The sequence below is a fragment of the Oxyura jamaicensis genome, chromosome 20, assembly GCF_011077185.1.
Source record: "Oxyura jamaicensis isolate SHBP4307 breed ruddy duck chromosome 20, BPBGC_Ojam_1.0, whole genome shotgun sequence".
NCBI classification, from domain to species: Eukaryota; Metazoa; Chordata; class Aves; order Anseriformes; family Anatidae; genus Oxyura; species Oxyura jamaicensis.
The window spans coordinates 7,278,973-7,306,014 of NC_048912.1; the positions used below are offsets into that span (position 1 = coordinate 7,278,973).

A 27,042-nucleotide genomic window follows, 5' to 3' on the forward strand; every position below is an offset into this window, starting at 1 on the left:
AGGTGAGCACGGCACAGCAAAGGGCAAAACATTGACGTGGGGCTGAGTCTGCTGCCAGCACTCAGGACCATGGCACTGTGCTCAGAAATTCCTCAAGTTCCTGGAATTTCTGTGCTCCCCAGAACTGGCAGCAACACCACGCCACAGGGAGCCCTGCCCGTCGCAGGGATGCGGGCTGAGCCCGTACCTGTTCCAGAGGTCGTCGTCTTCACCACCCCAGCCCCAGAAGGCGTTGGGAAAACCATTGATCTTCTGGAACTGCTCCACAGTCAGGCCACTCACTCCACCGAAGAACTCATTGTAGGGGAGCCTGAGGGGGAGAGAAGGGTCAGTGCGGGGACCGTGGCACCAACTGCAGCTTTCCTGCTTGCAGCGGGGGACACCGAGCTGTGAGGATGCTCTCCTCCAGGCTCTTCTGTGTTTCACTTCGGGCTTATGCCTTTCAGAAGAAAATCTGATGCTTGCTTCTTATTTATTATCATAGCGAAGAAGAAGAGCGGTGCTTACAGGTACATGTACTTGTCCAGCTTGGCTGCGAAGTGTCTCGGCATCTGGCCACACCCATAATAGTTACGGTCGTTTTCTGGTATGTGGTCCACATCGTGGAAGATGAGACAGTCCCAGTCCAAGTCCTTCATTGCTTCCCGAAAGCCGACGTTGAAGAGCATGGCACGGTTAAACGGTTGGTTACCAGCCTAGGAGAGAGAGTGCCTTCAAGGGAAGCCCCGCAGAGGTTCACGCTGTGTGTGTGCACTCTCGGCCCTATTTAGGGAACTGCAGAGCAGTCAGCTCCCAGACCCACTGCTCAAAGGGAAATGATGTGTTGGAACAGACAGGCTTATGAGATTAACCCAAACCTAAATACCAAGACTGCAGTAGCAAAAATAAAGCTGCAAAAAGTATCACTAGCCAGATCCTTGGAAAAAAGCAAAACAATTTTGATCAATCTCGACTGGCTGCTGCCCAGAAGAGCAAGGGCACCTAAATATGGAGGCATGTTTACAGGGTGGATGAAACCAGATAGCGTAAGTGACAGGTTAGCACACACATCAAATTACAGTCCTATGTCCTATGCTGATGGAAGGCTTCCAGACACTGCGCAGACAAGAAGCGCATACATCCACCCGGTCAGGCCCAGGGGATGCTCCCTGAAGCTACTGCAAATACAGTGATAATGCAGCGTTATTCCAACGCAAATACCTGCTTCAACTGCAAATACCTGCTTCAAAGCCACAGTTTGTTTTGTTTATAATTTTTTTTAAGGGTATTGGATTTTATTTTTTTATTAAAAAAGTCATTTTGGGGTACGCCTCTCAGCTGTGCCACTTCTCAGCGGGAGGGGACAATTTGAATGTTGCAACATTAACCCCAGACCTTGAGAAGTTGAAAGGATGCGATCTGTCAGGTAAACCCCTCAGGACACAAAGCGCTGCCGCCCTGGCAGGCTGCCATGTCAGCTCCCAGCACCGCCCGCCCGGCGCAGCACCGCGACCCACTTACTTGTTCCACGACATAAAACGCGAACTGTAAACGTTGACGCTGCAGCATTGGAATCAGGTGCCTGAAAAGGACTGGAAGATGCTCGTAGCGATTGCGGAATGGGATCAGGATCGCCACCTGGGGATGAGAGGACACAGCTCTGCACCCCGAAAGCAGCTCCTGCAGCGTACAGACCCCGACTCAGGCAGGAGGCTGCTGGCAGGGCGTCAGTGCTGCTCTCCCTATATAAATGCATATGAATCTGGGCACAGGTCCCCAGCAGTGCCACCTCGCCTCCTAAGCAAATCCCTCCCCAGATAGGATGAGGGGCGAGCTGGCTTCTTGTCAAGGGGAAGCAGCCAGGCGAGATCACTCCCTGTCCCCTTAGCAGCCCTTGCAGAAACCCAGGGCTGACTTGTGTGCCGCTAACAGCCCTCAGCTTCAGCATTTCTCCTGGTGCTGCAGTCCCACATTGTGGGGATCCTTACCCCACTGCCCTGCAGCACACTAGAGGTAGATCCCAGAGTTCCCAGTAACGTGGCCTCACCGCCCCCCCCCACCCACCCAGGCACTCCAAGCCTCCTGCTCACCTTCCAGCGAGGCAGGCAGTCGCTCGGCTTCCAGTGGCCTCCCAGTTTGATGGAAGGGTCTTTTGAGAAGAACTGGTGGATGTCCTCCATCGTGATCTCGCTCATATTTACATCGATGGGGCCCTCTGGGGAGACAGCAGGAGTAATGGGGTCAGGAGCCATGCTCCTGGGGTGGCTTGCTGCCTGCTCCCCCCTGCCCTCTGTTCCCAGCACTGAATGCAGGTGGCTTCTTCTGTCCCCAGACACCAAAAAGATGACTAGGGAACGCTGTCGGCATGCCTCGTCGCTCTGCAGCCCTGCTCAGCTGTCACAGCTGTTGATGGAGAGCTGCATCCAGCAGAGACCCACTGCCATGGGGGCACACAATACCTCTGGGATCCAGCACCCCCTTCCCCACAGAGGCTTCAGGCAGAAACACCTCTCCACTGAGCCCCCTTCCCCTTTTCAGAAGGATTTACCCCAGAAAGCCCAGTTTCCCATGGAAGCAATGCTTAGGCAGGAGCATTTCTCCCGGCTGCCGCAGGGGTCCTGCCTGCACCCCGCACCCTCCCGTCCCCCCATGGCTCATGCCCAGCTCGGGGCAAGGGAGCAACCCCGCTGCCACTGGAAAAGGGCTGGCCCTGCCTCTCCACGGGCTGGCAGTGCACAATTCCCCTTTTGTTCATGTTTGCCATGGGCAAGCTTGAGGAGGGAGACGTGCCTCCGACGTAGCAGGAATTAATTCAGGCAATTGGGTAAACAACGGCTTCCCAGGAGGGGACAGCTCAGAACAGTGCTGCCATTCATCCCCAGCCTCGGTGCTTCGCGGGAGAGGTGGGACACGGGTGAAATGGGGTGCTGCCACGTGCTGTGCCACTGCCACCCAGGCCATGCAGGAGGTGGTGAGGGGCACACGGAGCCATCGGGAAGGCAGGGGCGGCTCTGCACCCGCTGGTACTCACTCATAGAAGGGAGCCTCTCGGGACAGGTGTGGTTGGGGAAGTAGGTGAAGTCTTCAGGAAGAAAAGTTGTGGCTTGCAGAAAGGTTTCGTTGTGATTCAGGTCAAGAGGATAATCTAGGGAGGGGAAGAAAAAAAAAAGGAAGAGTCTACAGCTGAGCTGCAAGTCTCTGGTTTGTGCAGCCACTGTGAACCAACTCACAAAGCCGCCCACACCTGGAAGCACCCCCAGCACCTCAGGGGTGCCTCCAGGCAGCACAAGCCCCCGACTTGCAGCTGTGACCCAGCCGGGGACTTGTCCCCACCCTCGGGTGGGCAGCTGAGGGACAGCGGGGGCAGCCCGGCCACCTTGTGTGAGGCCACACCAGAGAAACCTTCAGCCTTCTGATCAGAGCATCACCCTCAGGTATCACAGACAGGTCAAAGCAAAGGAGCACAAGGAGCACACGGCAGGAAAAGCTACTGAACACCTCGTCCCTGAGATCTGCAGACCAAGGGGACCACGGGGTGACAAGCAGCCTGCCTTGACTTGCATGGAGGAGCCTCTGTGCCCCAGCAGGTCGTGGCACGTTTCTCCAGCGCCCTGGTTCCTCTGCTTCCTTTCACCTTCTGGGCAAAAGCCCCTGGCGTGCTGCACCTCCAGCCACTTTAAGGAAGTTTTTGTGCAGCTATCAACTTCTGCTTTCTGCAGTCACAAACAGCCACCAGCTTTGCATAAGGCAGCTCCGGCCAAATGCAACCTATATTTTAGGTAGCAGAAAAGTTTCCTTTCTGTAGTAACGCCCCAGCTGCTACGGGAAGATGCTGCCTCTCCACCTTCTCAGAGCATCAAGCACACAGCAGAGGGTTTGCCTCTTGGTCTCAGGACACCACCAGCACCCACCTCAAACCACCTCATCCCACAGAGGTGCTGGAAAACAACTGTTTAGCACTGTGGCCACCCAGACACATCTCACACAGCCCCGTGCTCCTCATCCACCAGGACAGAAAGGGCTCATCCCTACGTGAGAACATCACTGCCGAAGCCAACTGCACCGCCTCGCGATGGGCACAGCTCTCAGCACGCTAAAGCCGAGTGGCCCTGGTGTCCCACCAGCACGGTACAAACCAGCCCTTTGGAGACAGAAGTCCCAGGGGGTCTTTCTGCCCCAGAGGTGCCCAAGCAGCTCAGCAGGGCCTTGGACACAAGGGCTGCAGGTGACACAGCAGCAAACAGCAGATTTACAGGAGCGGAGCCCACCGTCATGCTGTGAGCACCGCTCGTCTGCTCCAGTGGGCACCTAGAGCATCCCAGGCAGGCTTCTGATGGACTTGCAGACAGAATCCAGGGGCTTGTCAGCTTTGATAGATGCTAGTTCGGAGGCTTGATACTGCTCTAAATGTTAACCAGATTCCCATTAAGCTGGTGTCCACCAGAACATGCTCTCGATGCTCGGTTTGTCCGGCAACACAGAGCGAAGCTGGCCTACTTTGCATGAAGTGCTGCCGTTTTTGGCTGCTGAAGCACAGACCGGACGCCTCCTAACTCGCTGAATAGGAAACCTATTTTTGCATCTATTATCAAATGCTTAAAAAGTTACTTCCTCATTTGAATAACAGAATAAAAATAAAGCAGAGACTAAGCATGAACACAGAAGGTGAGGCAGAAGCACACGGTGCTCACAGCACACCACCCTATGCTGTGTCACCTTGCCATTCAGGACTGGACATCACTTTTCTAAGCAATCTGCCTAGAAATTAAAGCCACAGGTGCTGGAGGACACACACACAAGCCTGCTTTGTAATAAAAGAGCTGCATCCTTCTGGGGCCCAGGTGAGAGGCAGGTGAGGCTGCAGCTCGGAGAGCATCAGCAGCCTCCTGCCTGCGAGCTGCTGGGGCAGGGACAGCCTGCGAGGAGCCACGGAGTCTTCTCGTGCCATCGGGCCTGTGGTGGTCCTGCCGGCAGCTGTCCCACGCTGCCTGCACACATGGCTTTGCTCTCCCGGCTTCCACACAGCCAGCAGTGGTGTGGGGAGGACGCACATCAGCAGGCTGGATCCACAGCATGCCCATGGAGATCACATCAAGGGCCCTGCAGACAGGCAGGGAGGAAGCTGCTGATCCCAACGATAATGCCATCCTGGTGGCCGCAGTGCCATGTCCGGCAGATACCACCACTGTCCATCACATGTGCACTCCAACCTTATGGCAGGAGGTGACCCAAGGCTGGCGTGAGGTCTGCGCTGCGCTGCTGCAGGCTGCTGGAGCAGGGAGGTTATCCGCCTAGGTCTGGGCAGAGCCAAGGGCTGTGCAGAGCTGGTTATTCCCACGGCAGCATTTTGCTGCCCACCACACGCTGGAGGAGTTCATGGCAGGTTTCAGAGGGCTCAGATCCCCGCAGGCTGCCAGCTGGGAGGCTTGCATCACCGCCAGCCGCAGCGGCAAAGCATCCGGCCCTCCTCCTCTAAACTTGGGAGCGTGAGCTCCTTCCTCACTGTGCATCTGCTTCAGCTGACGTCTCCAGCCTTAATATAGCCCAGGCTGGCAGCCCGGCTGACCTCAGTGCACAGGTCACTGGTGCGATCCAAACCCCCTGTGCAGAGCACAGTGGCTGCAGCACCCACTTAGCGTACAGGAGCCGACGCTCCTGGGGGCAGGCAGGGCAGTGGCATTATCATGCATTTAAATTACGAAGCAATCTTGCCCTTTTTAACTCTCTCAGCCCTGGTGATGAACCCAGCCCAGTGCTGGAGTCAGCACCTGTGTGCCCGCAGGTGACACAGGAACTCCAGAGCCACGCTCGGTGTCACACCTGCTTGCCCAGCCCCAGCGGGGTGCCCGACACCGAGCTGTACACAGACACACACGTTTATGTTTTTACTGTACTGTATTTACACAAACACTTGTAAACCTTTTATCAGCTTGACGGTATGGATGGTAAAGAGCCTCAAAGTCCGAGCCTGCCTCTCGGATCCCTTCAGCCTGCCCAGAGCTCGGCATATGATCTGTGGCAGATCTCCAGCCGAGTCATTTCAGTTCAGCCCTGAATGGGAAGAGTGAAGCCGATACGCACAGGCTCCTCCACGTGTGCGATGTCATGGCTCTGGAGCATGTGTGAGCCTGAGAAGCTTTTTTCTTTTTAAAAATATGAAACCTGATCTTTGCATTGAATTTAAAAGTGTTTGTCCTCAGATTGGTAGAAGCTAACAAGCTGAATTTCCTGGAAAGCAAAGTTATCCAGCTCAACATCCAGTCATTTTAGAGCTATCAGGATTTCCACCCCTTATTTAAGTGAGAAGCATCTGAATTAAAGAACATTCGTGTAGAAGAAACCAATGAATCAAAATCCCCACCCTGAGTTTACCACCATGAATTATTTCCAAGATAAGTTATTTATGAACCAAGAGCAGTCCAGGTCAACTTGATTTCCACCAGAAATGAAGACTTTAATCCAAATGACAATTATAAGGAAATACCTGAGTCATTCACACTGCTGTTCCTCTTGGCATAGGCACTGCGGACCACCTGCTCGTACACCTGAGCTCCTATTGTTCTCATGTTCTCACGAATCATGATGCCTTGGGCTTGCATCATGAAGAGGTAGGTGTTCACTGCAAGGAGAAAAAAAAAAAGGAAAGATTTCCATGAGCAGCAGCTTCTGGGGGAAAGAGGAACACGAGTCTGTTGGAAGCATTCCCAGCGCCTTGCTGTGCTGCAGCTCCCTGCTGCCAGGAGCTTCCCTGGGAGCTGCAAAGGGCGCGCGGTCGGAGCTTGGGGGGAAGGAACCTTTGCAACCCCGGCTGATAAACAAGGGGAGCTCAGAGCTGCTCCTGACAGTGCAGACTGTCACTTGGTTTGAGAGATTAAACACCTCGTGCTGTGCAAGTATGGACGTTTAGTTAGGAAGTAGCATTAGAACAGGAAACTGAGCAGCACGACCAGATACGGAAACTCATCCCTAGACCGCAGCACAAGGGCTGGGTTGGTACCTGGACACGGGACCAGACACGGAAACTCATCCCTAGACCGCAGCACAAGGGTTGGGCTGGTACCTGGACACGGGACACGTTACCCGTGGCACCGAAACGCACGCTCCTCCTGCTGTCCCTAAGCAAAGCCCTCCTCATCATCATCCTCCTGCACCCTGGGCAGTGCGTGCACCAGGTCCCCTGCCAGCCCCCCTACAGAACACCTAGATTTAAAACCAGGGAGGAGAAAAAACAGAGGGCCAGCTACACTAACACCAGGAACTGGTGGTGCCAGGACGCCCGAGCCCCGCTGCAGCCCTGGCAGCCCTGATTAGATAGGGCCCCGTATCAGGGTGCGAGGCTGCTCCGCCAGCACTGCCCACTTGGTACACACAGCCACAGACGCTCCTCTGCCTTCCCCTTCTGACCACAGCACTCACAGCAGCCTCCGGAGCAGCTGCTGCCTGCTATTTCCTAATTATAACTCGATTATTTTTTCTCCACACAGGTAAGTAAATATTTGGAAGGGCACCTAAGCTCCGGAGCCAGCAGCCGCGCTGCCTGCACCCTGCCTGCCCCGAGCCACACAGCCTCACCGCCTGCAGCACCACGGGGCCGGCTACAGCAGGGGCTTAGCAGCTAAATCGCTGCAAAAGCGACCTTGAATGCTCATTTCCAGTCCCTCCCTTACCAGGGATGGATGTCACAAAAGCAGTGCAAACACAAAGGCACCCAAAAGGAGGAATTGGCCCCAGATTTTGTCAGGGCACCTTTCCCAGCCCAGCCTCTGCCTGAACACTGGGTTACGCTGGCACAGCAGCAAGCAGGAGCTGCCTCGGCCAAAGCTGCACCTAAACCCTGCAGGGCACACGGCTCCTAAGGACACCTTTGCAGCACCTTGCCCTAACGGACGGCCTCCATGCACGCAAAGATGCAGTGAAGCATCAGAAGGCTCTACCAAGAGGCAGCACGGACCTGCACAGGGCAGGAGCTGCGTGCCCCAGAGCACAGCAGAGCAAGGACAGGTAGGGCACAGCCTCACCTCGCCCATCGTAAAGCAGCCAGGATTACAGTCTGCCCTTCCCAACCGCCCAAAAGGCAAATCATGGGACAGGGCACAGCTCCTCTCCTTCGCACAGAGCAGCCAGAGGGGAGCCAGAACTGCTGGAGATGTTTACCAGGACCGGGCTGCGATAAGGGCGAGCAGAGGCCCCAGCAGGCTCCCGCTCCCAGCTCGCCCGGGCTTTGAGTCAGCGGCGAGGCACGACTTGCTGATGCTGAACAAGTAATTTAGCTTTCTACTTCATTATGCCTTCTACTCGCTGGGTAAAGCGGAATCAGGTTTGGTGAAGCATGAAAGAATGAAAGAGACGCAAATCAACATCCAATCCCTGCTTAATTTCAGGAACAGGGAGGTCTGTCCAGCACGCTCAATGCGACGTTTGTTTCCCCATTCTCCAGCAGGGCAGATGAAGCACGGCCTCGCAAGAGGCGCATGACATGACTTGCTCATTTCCACTTTGATGAAATTGCAGTGGGAATCCTTAACAGACTGTCACAGCCGTTACCATCCCCAGGGGAGCTCGAGCAAAAACAAGAGCAGCTTTGTTTCAGGCAGCACTGCCTTTTCCCACATTAACCCCTTTACTCGAAGGGTCGCAGGGGTACCTGGCTGCAGCGGTGTCGTGCCACCGGGGCCCCAAGCACAGAGCCCTGTGTCCATGCTGCCCCAGCCAACGCTGTGCTCCCCTGCCGTAACCCAGCACCATCACACATCCCTAACGTCCCAGGAGATTAGATTTAAAACATTTCACTCCCTGTATCTGCCCAGTGCTTAACTCAGCTCGGTGCAGCTGTCAGGGCTGTGCCTGAGCCTACACGGGCTGTGCCGGACCCCAGCTCTCTCCTCAATTTCCTGGGCTTCTGATGAGCAGAGGGGCCAGCTTGGAACTGCATTAAGCACAACCCAGCTGCTCCCAGAGGTCAGGGCCACGATGGTGGCATGTTGGGCTGCCACCGGTGCTGCCACCAGCGCTGGCTGTGACACGGGGCGCTGGGACATGGCCACGGGTCAGAGCAGCACCGTGCACATGCAGCTCACACTGGCTGAGCTGGGGTTCAGCCAGAAAGCAATTCTCTGTGTTGTGAGATAGGGCTAATCTAATCACGTAGGATGGTCTAGAAAATTACATTAGCCTTCTGCCTTTCCTCTGCCTGACCACACGGCACTTGAGAGCACAACCGTGGAGCGATAACAGCCCGGCCACGGCAGCCGAACAGCGGCACAAGGACAGGAGAGGGTTTTTAGCCTCTGTCAGCAGGGGAGGATGCCTCTTTTCAGAGGAATTTCCAGCAGACCCTCATTATCCACACGGAAAATTAGCAAAATTTAAAGACCTGCCTGCCCAGACGACCACAGTAAGATTATTCCCTTTGGTTTAAGGGACAAGTCAGCCCTGCTGGGATTTAAGCACGTGGGAGCCGTGCTATGGTTCTGTAAGCACAGTGCCAAGCACTGGTGCCCAGCAGCAGCACCCCAAGCTGTGCACCCTCAGATCCACACCCCAGCACCCCCACGAGCAAGGTGGGGGGAGAACCATCACTCACCAACGCCTGGGCAACAGCTTGAATTGGGGAGGTGAAGTCCAATTACAGAAATGAGCACTGAAAGCTTCCTGTAATCATTTCTCAGCTGGTATTTTCAGAGCACTTCTAATTAAGAAACAGCTGACTCTCTCATGGAAAATTAATTTCACGGCCATGATATGTACGAGAAGAGGCAGACGAGCGATTTCCACCTCGGGAGTTTGTTTGGGAGAGCTCTGAGCGCGATTCACGCCGGCTGCCGACACCGGAGGGTCTCAGACCCACCACATCCTGCTCGTGACCCCAGCAGGACGGTCCCCAGCACGGGGACAGCGGGGTGTCCTGCCACGCGGCTGGGGCCGGGAAGAGAGGCCAGGTGGGTGGCAGCAGCCCTGCCCTGCCAGCGTTATATCAGCACACAGCACAGCGGCCAGGCTTTCCGGAGGAAGGACCTTGTCTTCCTCTGCGCGGAGATTTAGGGCTTTCTGTCCCGTTCAGGGCTTTCCCAGGCCATCTGTCTGGATGTAGAAACACAGAGGGGATGCTCGGGGCTTCACCGTGGCCTTTTCTTCCCGACACACCAAGGCAGTGCTGGGGCACAGCGTGCGGCCAGCCCCAGCCCCTGCCCTGCCCCGGGAGCAGGCGTTGGAATAACAAACCAATAAAATCCTAAGCCAACACGCAGCTTCATCAGGCGCTCAGAGGGAGCATGAAACGCTGAGCTTGTGGGAAGTTTGCACGCTGGAGATGTGTGAGGCAGCACCAGTGAGAGCAGTGCTGGCCACCGCTGCACAGCACCTCTGCACCAAGCCTCTTGAGGGGCTCTTCCAGCAGAACCCCAGCACCAAGTCAGCATTAGCAGCACAAAGGGTTTTACTCACCCTACACTAACCCTCCTAGGAAAACAGACAGTACGACAGCCCGAATGTGTAAGCAAGGTGATGAGGGAGCACTGCAGCGCAGCGTCCCACTGCTGGTACGCCAGGAGACCTCTGCCTCCATTAGCCTCACGCGTTGAGCAGCACTGTATTCCCCTGCTGTACAGAGTGCCAGAACAATTAAATAAGAGGTTACAATTAGGTTTAGAGAATTTAATATTAATGCCAACACTGTTACTTAGCCCTTTGCCTATAAATAGCACAGGAAGGAATAATTTGATACGTTAAGTGGCCTAAGAATTAGCAGTGCCGCAGCACTGAGCTGGTAATTACCAAGCACCCGCTCCCAAACTCAGCCCGCACGTGCAGCCGGCAAGGGGGGAGGATCAGAGACTGCAGTGATGTTTGACTAAATCCTGACTGTTGGGAATCTGCATCTGAAAACGGGAAGGAAAAAAATAAAAAGAAGCTGTGAGGGTTTCAGCAGGAGGCGGGGTGGAAATCTGGTTACCCGAATAGTTCCTGAGTTCTTTATGGTGACGTGGAGAGAGCCGCTGTCAGCGCCCATCTCGGCAATCCCACCGCTGGCTGGGCTTGGGGGTTGTGCAACTTCCTCCGAGCACCGCTGCACTGACTTCAGGACAGGCAGTGAGAGGAGCACCCCAGCCATGTGCAACACTTCAGAAGCCCAGGGGATCCCCGAGCACCCCCAGCCCTGCAGCACCCACCTGGGTGAGCTCTGTGCCCGCCACCGAGCACCCGGCTGGGCACAGTGACATGCGTGGGCCAGCACGTAGAGCACGACAAGCACTTGCCCGATTTAAATATTGCCCTTCCTAGTGAGACTGGGGCTCTCCTACTTTAATTGCAGCTCAGGAGATGCAGTTGCACAGGACTGCATCTCCTGTTTGATCGCCATCCCTGCCCCTTCATGGCCAGGCTACACTCCCTGCCGGAGTCAGCACAGCCGCTGCCAAGGAGCAGGAGAGTGAGGGCTGCCAGCACATTTCTGGGCACGCAGAGCACAAAAGCACAGTGCTCGGCCTGCTCTCGTGGGCACCGCACAGTTAAGTGCACAATAAAAGGCCCTTCAGCAAGCAGAATGAAATGGTTGCTGCCCTCTTGAGCTGGCAGCGCTTGCATGCCGCTGCTGGCCCCAGACAGCAAACACGGACAGCTCGGCGTTTGTGCCTCGGCCCTCGGGAGACAAAGCGGTGGCAATTCCTGCGTCCTGGGCACTGGCTCCAAGCGGCAGGGATCCCGATGCTCATGTAGGATCAGGATGAGGAAACAGAGCGAGAGCTTCAGTGAGAAAACCGACAAAAAACAAGCGAAGCTGGGTGAGTGAGGGGAGGCAGAGCAGCGAGATGCAGCCCGGCACTGCCCGAGGCAGGAGGCACACAGCCGCCTGCCACCAGCCCTCTCCTCCTTCACTTCCAGGCCACAGGAATCGATGCAGCTGCAGGAGGGAGGAAATCCCCGGTCAGAACATCGCACACATCGAGCAAGAAGCCTTAAGACAGGCAGGAAGAAGGCTGGCTGTGGTGCTTCTTCCCAGGAAATGCATTAAATTGAGAGCTCTAATCTACGCTGTCCTTCAGCCACCTAGCACGTAGCCAGGTCACAAAGGCGGGCTGGGTTTGGATTTAAGATTTCTGTATAACCACAAACCACTTACATAGGGAAATTCTGAAAATCACTCATTTGTTAATCTGCCAAATTAGGAGATTGCCTACACCCACTGGGGATTATCCAAGTGTCAAGATAAAAGCAATTTAACGGAGCCACAGACTTTGCAACTCGGTCCCCGCGGCACAATCACCACTGAAGTTCTAACATCTCAGCTTCTATGAACTAGAGGAGAATCTGACAGTTGTTCAGGATATTCCAGAGTACACGGAGCAAGACCTGATTTTGGAAAACATTTCACTAGCTCAGCACGGCTGAACAAAAAGGCTCATCACACGCCCAGCCTCACGTTTGCTGCAACCGAGTCGTTCCAAACAGGGGGGGCAAAATTCTGTTTCTGGTCACCGGTCTGCCTCTTCAGCCAGGTTGGACTACGTTGAGTTACCACACACGAAACCAAACCGCCTCCCAGCTGTCACACGTGAACACAAGTGCAGGATGTGTGGTTGTAGCACCCAGCATTCATCCTTCCTTCAGTTCTGCAAGACCCGGGGCATGCCTCACACTGCCATTTATGGCTAAAGAATGGTCCAGCTCTTATTTAAGGGTTTTTGCCTCCAAAAAAAGCCTTGTGCAGGGGTAGCTTTGCTCCCTGCCTCGCTCGCCCATGATGCTCACGCCCCATGGGACCCATTCCTTGCTGCCAGTGTGTCCCCAGAGGGGCCGGAGGGCTGCTCCCCGCACACACGGAGCTCCCTGCCGCAGGTGCGGAGCGGGGCCGGGCACTCATCCTGCACCACGCCATACCCTGCTCTGCTGCTGCTGTCCTCAGCACAGCAACATCCCGCCCAGAGAAGCCCCAGGCTCATTTCTGATAGGGCTGAGGGTGTTTTGGCTCCATGCTGGGGCTGAAAAAGCCCAGACCCCGGAGCAGCACACACCGCAATGCTGCGGTCGGTACCTGCTAGTGCCAACAGGGCCATGCAACTGCTCCAGCCTGGGAAGTACACGAGGGGCTTTGCAGTTAGCGTGATTCTCACTGTGCAGACTGCAGCTAACAAGATCCATTTGCAGCAATATCCCAAGAGCATCCCCTTTGTGGCTTCTTTGCTGCCCGTGGCCTGACACCAGGAAAGCAGCAGTCTCAGCGTACGGGGAAGGAGCACTCAGCCACACCCCCACCCACACCACACATCAGCGCGGTGTGCCTGCCAGTCCTCCCAGCTCCTAAAAAATTCCCTAGCCTGAAATTCTGGAATCACGTGGGCTTATTGCCATCCAAGATTTAAGAAGGCAACAGCTCAGAGCTGCCAGCCAAGAAGGCTCCTTCCACAGTTCAGCACCGTCAAGAGATGCAGCAGCTTGGCCTCCGCAGCGATATTTCCGAGTTGCTCTTGTCTGTGATAATTAAAGACCACAGCACTAACAAAGTGAGTACAGCTGCTGCGCTTCTGTAGGACAAAAAAAAGCTGTCAGGAAGAGGATGCAACTTGAAGGCTCCGGCATCCAGTCCACTACCCCCGTGATTTTGTAAGAACACCGATGGCCTAAGACACTTATTAGCTTATCGTGAACGGTGTGGCCTTGGAATACCTGACATGTTTGGAATTGTTTTCTTCCACCTGGCAAGCAAAATGCTAATCCAGCTCCTGTAAATAAATTAACCGATTCCATTACCAGAGAATGACCTCACTGCAGATCATTCATCCTGCTCTCTATTAACTTATCGAACACCTGACACCACATCACAGCCTGCGCGATGCCTTCCTGGGAGTCAGCAGCTAGCAGGGCAAAGAGAGCTGGTTTGGGGTGTCCTGAGCAGGAGGGAATGAAGGATGACCTCTGTGCCCTAGCCCCGTGACAGAGGCCAGCCGGACGTGCCAGGGTAAGGAGCCTGCTCGTGGGCTGCCCCCGGATCGTGCCCGAAGCACCGCACCGTGCTGCCGCTCTCCCATGCTAGCTGGTGCCTCCCCCCTGGGAACAGCAGGCACTCGCCAGCAGCAATGCTGCCCGGCCACACCAGCAGCGTCCCGAGGAACCCCCAGACCTTATCGCAGTAAGGGTGGGAATAAAGTGCCCTGGCTTCAGAATCCAGCTCTGTACCAGCTGTCACCACAGGCACCGAGCTCCCCGGGTTGTGAGTAACGCACTGTAATTAAGTTACGCATTAATCCCAGATAAGCAGCAGCAAGGCTGTGCAATGAGTAAACTCAGCGAGGGATAAGAGGGCCCGGTTCAGGATCTAGCGAGGAGGCAATGGGAACATCACCCACCTGCAAAATCCCAGCCTGCGAGGGCCGGGGAGCTCACAGCTGCCAGGCTCCCAGCCTACCAGTGTTGCTGTTCTATACCAACAGGAAGCAAATCCAGCCCAGGGCACAGGCTGCGTGTCAGCTCTAGGCAGCCTGACAATGCTGCCCTGCCCCGTGGCTGCTCCTCATTGCCTGGTGGCTGCTAAATTGGCAGGGACTAGAAGGTTACAGCTTCACACACCACCCCTGCCCCACAACCCTGGGGAAGTACAAGCACCCGAAGGTGCGCACCGGGGGTGGCACAAACTCCCTCCTGCCCCACAGACACTTCTTTAGGATGTTGTGCACAGCAGCAGGCGTTTCAGCGAGCGACTCGTCTGTTTACCCAGGGATCTGAACGCTCCTTAGCTGATATGAGAAACAGAGCACCAAAAAAAATGAGTTCCAGACTGACTGCGCCCAGAATGCAAGCTTGGCAAACAAGTCGAGAGTCAGATGCTTCCCTGGAAAAGATAAACACGCCGGAGAGGGCAGGCGGTGCTCGGAGGGGTGAGCAGCCCTCCTGCGCAAGCACAGCCCCTGCAGCTGGCTGCACACCCTGCTGCATCATCCTGCCTATTGCACAAGCAGCTCTGGATACAGAAAAGGCACTTGGCAGACGAGCAGGGAAATTAATTTATAACAGGTGGGCACATCCCCACATTCGATGCCCGGAGCAGATTATAACCGAGGCAGCTGCAAGAAACTTCTCCATGCAGTGGGCACGCGGGCTGGCAGCACCGGTGCAGGCTCCATGCTCTGCCCCCACGGCACGGGGGTCACCCCTCGGAGAGCTGGGGACTCCTGCAAAGCCAAGCCCCGTGAGCTGAGCAGAGGCAGGGAGAGATCCTGCAGCCCCTGGGGATTCGGGGTCAGAAGTGGCAGGGTGCGGTGTGTGCCCCTGCTCGCATCCTGCTCCCACTCTTCAGCACTGCCCGCAGCAGCGTGGCCAAAGGCTTCAGCCTGCAGCACAGCACGGGAAGGTAACCCGTGGGACCCTGCCACGCACCTGCCCGTAGTGCTGCAGCACCCCTCCTCTTCTTCCTCGTCCTCCTCCTGGCCGAGACACGAGCCCTTCCCTCCATGGCAGATAACGAGATTTTAGATTACACTGATTTATCCACTCACTTATCCGATTTGTCCAGGTCGGGTTCGCTCCTCCCATGTATTACAGCTAAACACAATCATCCTCCTCTCATCCCTTCCTCCATGCAGACAAACCCTTGGCAGCACTTTGCAAAGACAGCTCTACTAATGCCATGTTTCACTTCATCATCATCACCATCCACCATCAAAGGCCACAAGCACCGAGGAGCCTCTCTCAGGTGAGCACCGGGAGCCCCAATGCCTCCAGGAGCCCCCTGTGCCCTCGGCAGTCCCCTGGGGACACAAGGACCCCCGGTGCCACAGCTCCCAGCGTGGGGCAGGAGGTAGCAGCTGGGGGTTTGGTGTCAGCACCGCTCGAGGGAGCCGCGCCTCGCTATCGGCTTGCCCTAGCACAACAGTAAACAAGCCCATCACCACACCAACTAGCACTTTGGCTTTTTTAACCGGGTGAAAGCAGAGCAGCTGAAGCACGGTGCAGGGCAGCCTCCCCAGCACACTCCTGCATCGTGCGCTCCCTCTGCAGCCCTGCCGGGCTCGGTGCTGTGAAGGAGCCGTCCCGGGGCTGCCCAACAGGGCCAGGTATCAACAGATACCACACGCTGGAGGCTAAAAACGCTGAAAACACAATGCAAGAAACTGGAAAGAAGATGCTGTCCAGCTGATTTGCCAGCTAGCCAGCCTGCTGAGGGCTTGAAACACAAAGGGTGCCTGAACCAGCACTTGCCTGGAGTTACAGGCACAAGATAGGGCAGGAGGACGTGCAGCAGGCTGCAGGAAAAGCGAGGCAGCGGGCAGCGCAGGCACCTGCTGCCACGTTATAATTGCGCAGGTCGGTTCACCTCAAAGCAGAAACGAGCTTTATCTTCTTCCTCCAGCCCAGCTCTTGGTTTACCTCTGCACTGGCCATTTTCCATCTCGCAGGCTGTGCCGACAGCCACGCGCACAGAGCTGGGGAGCCCGGCGCCCACAGCTGCTCCCTTCTGCACAGCAGCAGCAAGGGGAAAGGAGGCTACCAGAATAGCTTGTTGTTTTTTTTTTTTAAAAAAAAGAAAAAAAAAAAAAAAAGAGGGAATGTGGTCTGAATAGCTGGTGCATCCTAGGTAACTTGCTCAACTAAACCGGGACAGCTCTCCCCATGGTGAAGGTGTGCTCGCAGCACGCTGATGGCGCACACAGGCTCGAGGCAGCACTGAGGTGCCTCTTGTGACAACAGCAAAGAGTTAATCCTGCAGAAAGGGACACGTGCACCCTCTCCTGCTGCTTCAGGAAGACCCTGGCAAGTGCAAGAGCTCTCAGCCGTGGACGAAAAATCAGTTTAAACATGTCTCTGTATCTGCTCATAGCAATATTTCCACCCTCCTAAGCGTGCACAGGAATAAATGCTGCATGACAGGCTGCGTGCTAGTGTCATGTCCAACACGGTGCCTCCGCGGGGCAGCGGGACAGGGGAGACAGCTCTGGTGACGAGCAGCAACTCTTGTGGGCTCCAACGCTTTCAGCCAGCGGTGTCTGCAGCCCACAGCACGTGGGTTTGGTGAGGTTTCCTGGGAAAGCCCTGGAGAATCTTATCTGCTGCAGAGACGTGGAAAGCTCACAAATATCAGCTGCTGTTGTAGAAGGTGGAAGCCTGCCTGCCCACAGCCAGGGCGTCTTCCGTACCCGCAGGCACACAGCTTTGTGCATGGGGAAAGTTTCAAACTGACTGAGAGAAGGAAGACTCTGAGGGAGAAAGTTCTCCAGGATGCCGAACTACAGCATCACCTACGTGCCCCGGCAGCCCCATCACTGAGAACTCTCCCTGTCTGGTTTTGCGTTTGACCAGCCCAGCTCCTGAAGCGTGCCTGCGGAGCCACCAGGCTCTGAAGCAGAGAGCCTCTCTGCCTGACCCACGTCCGAGTGACATTCTTGCTCAAGAGCTGGTCTCCAGACTGGCACATTCAAGAGCTTTGATCCATTTCAAATAAGGCAATGAGCTTAGCCCTCGATTAAATACGTAGCATAATCCACCTAAATCTTGTTAGCCGAGAAGCCAGTGGCTTGTATCTCCAATGGCAGGCGGCGTTTCGTTCCACCTCTGGGCGAGCACAGAGCAGGGGAGTGGCGGAGGCACAGCACCTGTCCCTGCTGCTCCAGCACCTCCGGATGGATTCGAGGCTCAGAAATTCACAGTCTCCTTTTGCAAAGCTTCCCCCGTAACAGGGGAAAGTGTCTCTGAAAGGCCATACCAGCCCTGCTGGGGGCACCTCCCAGCTCACCGGGCAGCCAGCAAAGCCCCAAAACCCCAGCACTGCCTGGCAGGAGAAGTCACCGACCCTGACCACAGCCACCACAGGGCAAAAAAGTCATGCTAGGATGTGGGTTAGGGGAGATCTGCTCCCACAGATATAGCACGTTTATTCGAGCCTTCAGAAGACCAACACCGTGAGAAGCGGTACTGCTGCTGGTTCTCCCTGGGGTCCCACGCAGGGACGTGGGACACATGGGACATGCAGCGGGGAAGAGGCTGCACCAGGGCCAAACCCTGCAAATCCCCGCTGCCAGCTGTATTAGCGGCTCCTGAGCCCCCTGCAGCAGCCAGCAGGCTCCAGTGACCACCGATGGGCTGCTGGTTAATTCATCCCTGCTAGCACATCATGGGGCTGCTGTCATCTCTGTTACCTTAAAAAGCCCAAGCACAGGTCTTGGGGGAATGCGAGAAGGAGAAGAAAATAGGTTTAAGAATTTTTGAGGTGGGGAAAAAAAAAAAAGAAAACCACGTTTTAGGCACAATCCCAAAGCACGTTCTCAGGCAGGTTGGAAAAAAAAAATTCACAGGATTTCAAAAACAGAAAAAGCAGCAAATACAGGAGATATTTCCTTTAATCAAATACTACAAAGGAAGGCTCAGTGGAAAAAATCTGTTCCCCAAGTGCACAGGGCTCGCCAGTTACCAGCTGGTGCAACAGAAATCATCCTTTTGGCATCTGTATCCTCAACCAGAGTCAGGAAAGGGAAAGGGCTGCCCGCAGAGTAACCGTGCATGATAAATGACAGCAGTTGAGCATTGCAGGGGCATTTCACTGCTTCAGAGGCTGCTGCTATAACAATCTTCTCTGACTCAGCAGCTGAAAGGGACGCCGGGAAGGAAGCACCATAAAAAAAAAAAAGTCATGCATTATTAATATGGATGCTGGCAGCAAGACATGAGTTGGAAAAACACTGAGGGGAAAAAATATGACTGCAGAATAAGAGACGGAGCCGCGTGTGTCGGAGCACTTCACACTACCCTAATAGTGGGCTGCAGTCGGACCGGTGGCTGCTGCTGCTGCCTACACGTGCTGCTGGGGCAGGGGCCACCCCCCCTCATCCCCCCAGCTCTATCGGGACGTGCATTTGCGGAGAGGAACCTGATGTGAACGATCTCCCCCTAAGATAGGTTGCTGCAGTCCAAGCTGAAGTACGGCAAACACAGCAAGTCTCGGGCATGGCCCACGCTAGCCGACGCTTTGGTTTAGGGTTTTCCTGCCCTGGCATGCAGCCATTTAGCCATTTTATCTCCCTGTGGGCCGTGCATCAATCAGCTGTCCGCCAATGAGCCCACCAGCCCCTACACCCCATGTTGCACTGCACAGCTCGTGCCCGGTGCTGCCCCAGCGCCACTAAGGGCACGGAGCACAGGAGTGGCACCAAAATGCTCCCCTGCTCCCACTGGGTAGGCGAGGAAAAACCATCAGTCGGAGCTCGCCTACCTGCTGCACTGCAGTATTTCATTTCCTGTTTTATTCTGCACGCTCCATGGATTTATTTCATTTTTTTTTTTTAAGAGGCCAGAGGTACCTTTGCCAACATTTAGCATCCGTGTGGCTGTCTTCATCACTTCCCATCCAAAATCCTCATGTAAAGCCTCCACTGCTGAGGCACTGTACAGTTGCAGCGTGTGCTCTCCCAGTTCAGATGTCCCAGCACAGACCTCTGCGAGCTGCCTGCCCTGTTTGCAGCCAACCCACCGGTCCCTTACCAGGAGCACTGTGGCAGCACATCAGTGTATTTATAATTTTGGTGCAGCTTGGTGCTCAGCTTCTGTAAAGCAAAGGAGGTGGGTAGTGCAGTGCCATGATTCGAGAGGTCCTTCTGATCATTTGTATGGGGACAGCATTCAAGTAAAACCGATCAGGTAGTTTGCCACGAAATTCCTTGGTATGTAAACAAGCCCCGGCTGACTAACACCCCACACACCGCAGCCCAACAGCTGAGCAAAGGATTTTTCTCCCCCTACACTCTATTTACTTTCTCTCATTTTCAAATGCACAGAGACACCCTCCATGCAGAAATACTTCCCAATCTTTACACCTCAGAGCAGAAAGGCAGAGGGAGAGGACAACTCTGCGGGCACAGCCCAGCACGCAGCACCGGCACGGGGAGCACGCCAGCCTCACCGAGCAGGGGTTCAGCACTGTGCAGCCATATCCCTGCTCAGCCACACACTTCCACCTGAAATCCACTCAAAGCAGCTGCTGATCTCGTTGTGTACCTGGGGTTTCCATGTCAGGGCTCAAGCCCAGGCTGTCGCACACAAGGTGTTTACACGCCTTGGAAAATCGGAGCACCGCGTCAGGTGCGCCACAGCACCTACTTCATACAAAATGCCCACAGTCACTACAAAACACATACGGACTCCCCAGCCTGCCTGCTGCAGCTCGCTCATTCACTATAGGTTTAAACAAAACCAGAAAGCCCTAGAAAATTCCTTCTGTGAGTGAACACAGGGCAGTGTTTCTCTCCCTGCTGCGCCACGCGCCGTGCCTGCGCCCACAAGGCCGCTTCCCGGCCAGGCCGCGGCTACATGTGCTGTCCTTGTGCTGCCCCTGGGACCGGGCCAGGCAGCAGATTAGGATGGCTGGAGGGAGACGTTCTCCTGCCGGGCACTTACATCACCCTCCAGATTTTTGGTCTACCTTTCCTTTCAAAATAATAGTGGATCTGAAGCAATACTAAGAGCCCTGGCATTTTTAGAAGTGCTAAGATTTAACAGCCATGATTTAATGTCCTCCATAAAACACATCTGCAAACATAGCTCAAATATTATTTTTTTTTTTTTAAAGTACAGGTGTGAAAAAGCCTTAAAATATATACTAAGCACACTAATGCACTGATGCTCGCCATGCTGCCAGAGAAAAACACTCAGAACAACCCAAATGCAAACAAGAAGGAAAAGCTAGCATGGAAATAAACTTCACTAAAATAACCCAGCAAAGGTTTTGTCAAAGTAAACATGTTTTATGTTAACAGCGGTGCTTTAAAAACAAAGCTGGTGAGGGGAAGATTTCCTCACTCCACAGAGTTTGCCTTCTGGACTCCCGGCACTGCCATAGCAGGGGCTCTGCAGACCAATTTCCCCCATCCTTGGGTCATGGCATCCACCCCTGCGAGGCTGCCCAGAAGTTTCAGTGTAATTAAGCACGTAAAGACTCCATGCATTAAGATGAGCCAACACTGAGAGCATTCAACCAGGGGGAAGTGGGACACACAGCTCCCTGCGCTCCTCGGCTCCGGTCCCTGCAGCTGTCCCCAGGGGGTTCGTCACCCCGACAGAGCAGCCGCTGCCCGAGCTAATGCAATTAATGAGCCCAGCCAGAGGGGAGGCAAACCATCACAAACCATTGGCTCAGGGAACAAAGCAGCAGGGCCACAGCCCTCATCGCCACCAGCAGCCCTCTGAGATTAGCGGCCTGCAGAAGCCGTGGCCATCCACGGTTTCCCAGGCCTGCAAAGATCAGGTTTCCTGGAGACCTGGGCTGGCAGCACTGATGTTTTTGCTGTAAGGTTCGGTCTGTTGCATATCGCTGAAGTTTTGATGCAATTAATTTGCAGGAATGAACCTGGAAGGCTTTGTGGCTTTCACGAGTCATGCTCACAGAGACCGACCGCTGAAATGTGAACTACTCGCATGCTCCCTGCGCTTGCGACACCAAACGAGCCACCAGCAAAATAACCCAAACCAGAAGTGCCTGACAGACAACACGGACCACTGTCACAGGTGCTTAACAGCAAAGAAAAGCCAGTAATTCACCTGCCCCCTGAGAAACCCTGCAATTCCCAGCCTTGACCTCTGAGCCCTGAGCTTCGGTGCTGAGGCTGTGGCAGCCTCCTGGTCGCACGTGCCTTTCAAAAAGCCCCTGCTTCTGTCATGTCCAGGACAGAGCTATTTCCCCACACTGCTGCCAGCTTCCTTCACACTGAAGGCAGGAAACACTGAGTTCAAGCAGTATTTATCTACCCTCAGTCACTGTCATGTCTGATGCCTGTGAAAAGCTCGGAGGAACACCCCAAGAAATGCATCGTTACTTCTTTGGGCTGTACAATTCTGCTGCACAGACCTTTTGGCGTTGGAAAGGAAGGTAAGTGAGGGCAGCACTGCTGGTGAGTTTGCGGTAAGCCACCACACGGTAGAAGAAGGCCTAGGAGGTGACAGACAGAGCTGCCACAGCACAAACCTCACCACCTGCAGAGCTGTGCCCTATCCTCACCTGAGCAGGGCCTGGTCCCACAGCTGCCACCACACCAAGCCCCAGCCACTGGCACCCACAGGGCCCTGCCTCCTGGCTGGAGCTGCAGGCGAAACCCAAGAGTGAAGAGAAACAAAACCCCTCCTGCCTCTTCCTCTGCCAGCCATCGGGCCTGACCACGGCTCCTTCTGCTGGCAAACCCATGAAAAATGCATAGCGGGCGAAACGAGCAGCTCTCTGTCCCCCTATCACCTCTTGGCATCGCTGCCGCAGATGTCCCAGCCCTGGGCAGTGCTGTCCCTGCAGAGCCACCTGCCCAGGGCTGGGGACCCACCTGCTGTCACTTCTCCCTGCTGAGGGCAGCTCCACAGCCGGGCCCAGCACCACATTGCTCCACGGTTTGGAGAAGCTGGTGGCATCAAAATATTTCACCGTGTCCACACCTGGAGCTACCCCGTACTGCAGTTTGCCAGGAGGATGCACTGAATAGCCGATTTGGATCGGTCACACATGGCAGCATGGTATTGCTACAAGGGATCAAAGCAGTAGGTGAGACGTACAAAAATGCTGTGCCTTTGGTCTCCATAGTATCGCCCAGCTGGCCACCAAAATGCACCGTGAAGGAATGGTGTTTGAAAGCGTTTTGACCGGTCATAAATCAAGTCCTTGCGTCACAGATTTAATCCGGGCCTAATGCTGCTGACTCGTGCCCTCTACAACAGGTCTGAAGCAATTTCTGATAAGTTTTGAGGAAGTAAAGCTTGACTGAATTACAGCTCTCTCACACAGGTAACAATCTTTCACCCAACAATTTAAATTCTCTATTATTTTCCCACACCAGATTCAGACAAGAAAAACTCCTGTACAGACCTAAGCTTAAAAATATAGAAGAAACAGGCTCCAACATCTGGAGAGAGAAAAAAAAAAAAAAAAAAGCAGGCACCTGAGCACCACGGGAGGCCTTGGACCTTCCTCCTTCCAGGGACCTGGTAATAACCCACAGAAAGGACCAAGGGTACGGGGTTTGAGAAGTTTCTGCTGGTGAAGCAAGAGTTATCAAGGTGAAACTGCAGCATGCAGCGCAAGCAACTTGTAAAAGTATTACTATTTCCAGCTGCAAGATGGAGTTTCCCTGGTTTCCTGGGAAGCATGAAGCCAGCAAGGAAAGACACCTATAGGAAAGCTGTATGAGCCACAATGATGTGCAAAGACCTGACGGCCAAGGATTCTTACCGCTGCCCCCTGAAGCACCAGCAGCCCTCTCAGTAAATTCAAGAAGCACAGGCTTCCCAGATGCAATCAACCAGCAGCACTTTCTGGAGGTGCGATGCCTACGAGGCAGCTCACCCACCCCATGGCCTCTGGGTCCTGCCTGGGCATAGGGCAGAGTTTTCTGGGTGATCCCTGTGGTACCTCTGGTGGCAGCTGCGGGCCCCCAGCACCACTGGGCAATAAAAGCCTTGGTGCAAGCAGAGAGACTGGACAGGCTTTCAGTTCTGGCTTGCAAAAAAAAAAAAAAAAAAAAAAAAAAAACAAGTGGCCTGTTGGACTCCAAGCCTGTAGAATGTGACCACAGCTCACCGGACCACTACATCAGACAGGTTGGAGGCAGCAGCACCAGGAGCCTGCTCCAGCCCTCACAAGCACAGCTCAGCACCCACTTTATTTGAGCTCAGGGGCAATGGGACACAGGCACAGGTGTGCCAGCAGCTCCTCAGCCGCTGCATCTTTAACGGCCCCACCAGGCTCTCACCACGCAGCTCAGTGCGGAACAATTGGCTGCCTCACGGAGCGCACAATGGCAGCGATGAGACAGACCCACATAATAACCCCATCCGCACCAGGAACAAAAGCCAGCAGACGCTGGGGAACAGCGTAGAGTAAAAGGGAACCCTGCTGCATCCGCGCGAGCAGCTCAGCGCCTGATGATCCGCTCTCCACGGTGGATTTGCTAACCCAGGCCCATTAAATGTTATTGTGCAGTTCGGAGGAGGCCACACAATTTAGTAGAGTGCTGCAAAGGAAGAGATGCTGCCTGATTGTCAGATTGCTCTGTATGAACTTGAGGCTCTAAGAAGATACCAGTTTTGTAGGTGAAGTGTTGTTTAAGAACATAAGCAAGGGGTTACCCCAGGGACAACACAAACGGAAGTCCCAAAGGCCCTGGGCTCCCTGTAGGTGCCAGGCATGGCTGCTGCCCATGTAGGCTGAGCTCTCCCACCTGCATCCTTGCTGGCACTAAACACAAAATTCTTCCTCACATTTCCATCATGAGCAGCACAGTCCAAGCAGATGGAAGGCAGGCCGTTGTCACCTGGCCTTGGGCACAGGACAGCATCAGGTAGGGCTTGGCGAGGGAAGGTGACCCTGAGCAGTCCCCAGCACCTGGGCCAGGCCTCCTGTGGGGCACCAGGAGCCATTTTCTTGCCTTCCCAGCCCATCAAGGGAGCTGTCAAGTGCACCAGATCCATGCCAATATGCTGAGACAGCACCCAGAAGCACAACTGTCCCAGTTTCCTCCTGGCACTGGGACACAACTGCTCGAACACAAGAAGCCTCAGCAGCTCCACAGCATTTTCCCTCAAATCATCGCCTGCTCCCCACCGAGAGCCAGCACTGAGCACCAGGGACAGGGCACAGTCAGGGCGCTGCCTTCCACCAAGGCCACAGGGGTGCCCCACACAGCATCTGTGGCCACAGGTCCTCATGGTGGCCCCAGCCACCTCAGGCATGCTGCCTTCACCCACCAAAGGGACGCAGGTCACCCTGCTCCTCCGCAGGCCAAGGTTTGCCGTAGCAGTGTGTTTTCATCACTGTTAGACATTGAACAGGTTAAAGCTTTTTAAGGCTGGTTCAAAGTCACACACACAGCTTCCTCAACTTCAGGTCCTGTTTCTTTGATTTTTTTTTCTTTTAATTGAGGCATGACCAAGGAATAGGATTAATCACTCCTCCACCTGCATTTTAGCCAAGAGCCACAAGTCACTCTTCACTGTTCACCAGCAAGCCCTGCAAATGACGGTTTTGGGGCTGAGGCCTCACAGCATGTTGAGCACTTCCCCTTCACACACCGTTTGCTCAATTTTGTGAGGGCTGCAGCATTGCTCACATCCTACCAGGAAAACTCACTTTTCTTCCAACTTTCGCCTTTCCTTTTTGGCCTAAAAACAAACTGCTTCCAAGTGCTGGGATGATGAGCCCAGCCGCCACGGGAATACTGGGCTGGGTTTTCATGACAGAACATTTTTGGCTGAAAGTGGTGGAAAAGGGGAAAAAAAAAAAAAAAAAGAAAAAAAAAAAGGAACCAGATCTTCTGTCACCTGATGGGGAGATGAGTCAGAACATCACTAACATCCACAGGCGTGTGGGGACAGGGACCATCTTCACATCTTTGCTTCCTCTTCCAGCACCCCAGATAGGAGAGCAGGGGCTGGGACGTGGATGTGCTACCCGTGGTCCACGCGGGTAAAAGGCCTGGTTGGTACAGATGCCAAAAACAAGCTGGATTTACATGGAGATTTGTATCTTGCAGCACCTCTGGTACCTGCGTGACAGTTGGCCACCCGCAACAGTGCAAAGCAAATGAGACAACGTAGCACAACTCTAGAAGAAGAGCAAAACTATCCTTGCAAGAGAAGTTTCCCCCTGAAGCTGTACAGGGATTCCCCCTCGGAAGCTTGGCCACAGCCCCTACAGCAGGCTGGCAGCACGCTACGGAGCTGCTCCTCGCCCCGGCCCAAAGCCATGCCACCACCAACAGCCACGCTCTGCCAGGGGCCCAGCAGCTGAGTAGTGCCATTTCCCCAGCAGGAAACCAGCCGTTTATTTCCAAAGCAGCTCACCCCTGCACCGCAGCTCTCTGAAGAGATGTTCCCCACGCCTGCCCTGCACAGGGCCATGGGACCCATCTGACAGAGACACCATCAGCAGAGCCAGGCTGCGTTCAGAGGGAGCACGCGTTCACACCGGTATGAAGCTGTCCTCAAACGGAAGCCAAAGAGCTCTCAGCCACCCCAAGGCTGATGTGTAGGACAGTGGCCAGGGGCTCAGTGGTCAGCCCATGGGAACAGCAAAGCCCTGGGCCACCCAGCCAGGCAGGGCACAGGCACCCAGGACCTCACGCAGGCTGTCCCCAGGACGCATGCCCCCATGTGCAGGGCTTTGGGCACCAGCAGCACCCCGCTTTGCCCCGTGCAAGGCTCCCAAAGCCCAGAGGCAGCGATGGGATGGGATCTGTAAATGAAAACCTGCAGAAGTCACTTTGAGGAGCATGCTTGGGTCTCCCTGGGATGTCTGAGCTTGGGATAGCACAAGCAATACCAATGACATTTCAAGGAGAAACTATCATTGGTGAGATTTTTGATTTTACTGAAAAACCAAAACCAAAACCACAATCCTTTCAGAATAATGGGTACTATAGCTAGGTTGAAGGCCAAGCTGACTGTGATCCTCGGCTTCTTGCAGAAATGCGATACACAGCATGAAGACAACAGTTGTTTAGCGGGCCACGAGCCTTCCTGCCGCTCTGGGAGATGGGCGCTCAGTCCCACGAGCACCGGGCACACTAGGCACTGGCCATTTGGGCACACGGCCACCCCCGAAGCACATTGTAAGGACAAACACCACCGAACAGTCCCTCCTAAAATACACACTTCTCATCTTTCTACATTACCAAGAAAAAAAAAAAAAAAAGAAAGAAATAAAAAAAAAAGAGTAGGATTTCCGCCAGGGAGAGTTCAGACCACAAACACTCAGCCAACACTCCACTTCTTCAAAAACAAACTCGGGCGGGCGGCCGAGCAGGGGCTGTGCTTCGCGGGCCCGCGGGGAGGCTCGGTATAGCACGGCTCGGCTCGGCATAGCACGGCTCGGTATAGCATGGCTCTGCTCGGTATAGCACAGCTCGGTATGGCTCGGCACGGCTCAGCACCCACAGGCGGCCCCACGACGAGCAGCAGAACCCCGTTCCTATACACACACACACCCGGGGGCCCCCCCCCCCATCACCCCCTACCCCAAATCCGCGCTTTTTTATTTTTCCCCCCTTTTTCCCCCCCTTCCCCCGCCCCACCTCCAGCACCCAGCCGAGCGGCCGGGCAGCACCGCGCCCC

At 54.8% G+C, this 27,042-nt stretch overlaps 1 protein-coding gene across 1 annotated transcript in view; it reads right to left on the minus strand.

Annotated features, from left to right (window-relative positions):
- Positions 1-27,042, minus strand: part of B4GALT5 (beta-1,4-galactosyltransferase 5) — a 32,696-nt gene that overhangs the window by 5,262 nt on the left and 392 nt on the right. Inside the window, exons 2-7 of the mRNA XM_035343928.1 lie at positions 6,464-6,598; positions 3,011-3,124; positions 2,070-2,194; positions 1,501-1,617; positions 508-695; positions 188-310 (exon numbers count right to left, since the gene is read on the minus strand). Of these exons, the coding sequence (XP_035199819.1) occupies positions 188-310; positions 508-695; positions 1,501-1,617; positions 2,070-2,194; positions 3,011-3,124; positions 6,464-6,598 (802 nt within the window). The remainder of the gene's footprint in view (positions 1-187; positions 311-507; positions 696-1,500; positions 1,618-2,069; positions 2,195-3,010; positions 3,125-6,463; positions 6,599-27,042) is intronic.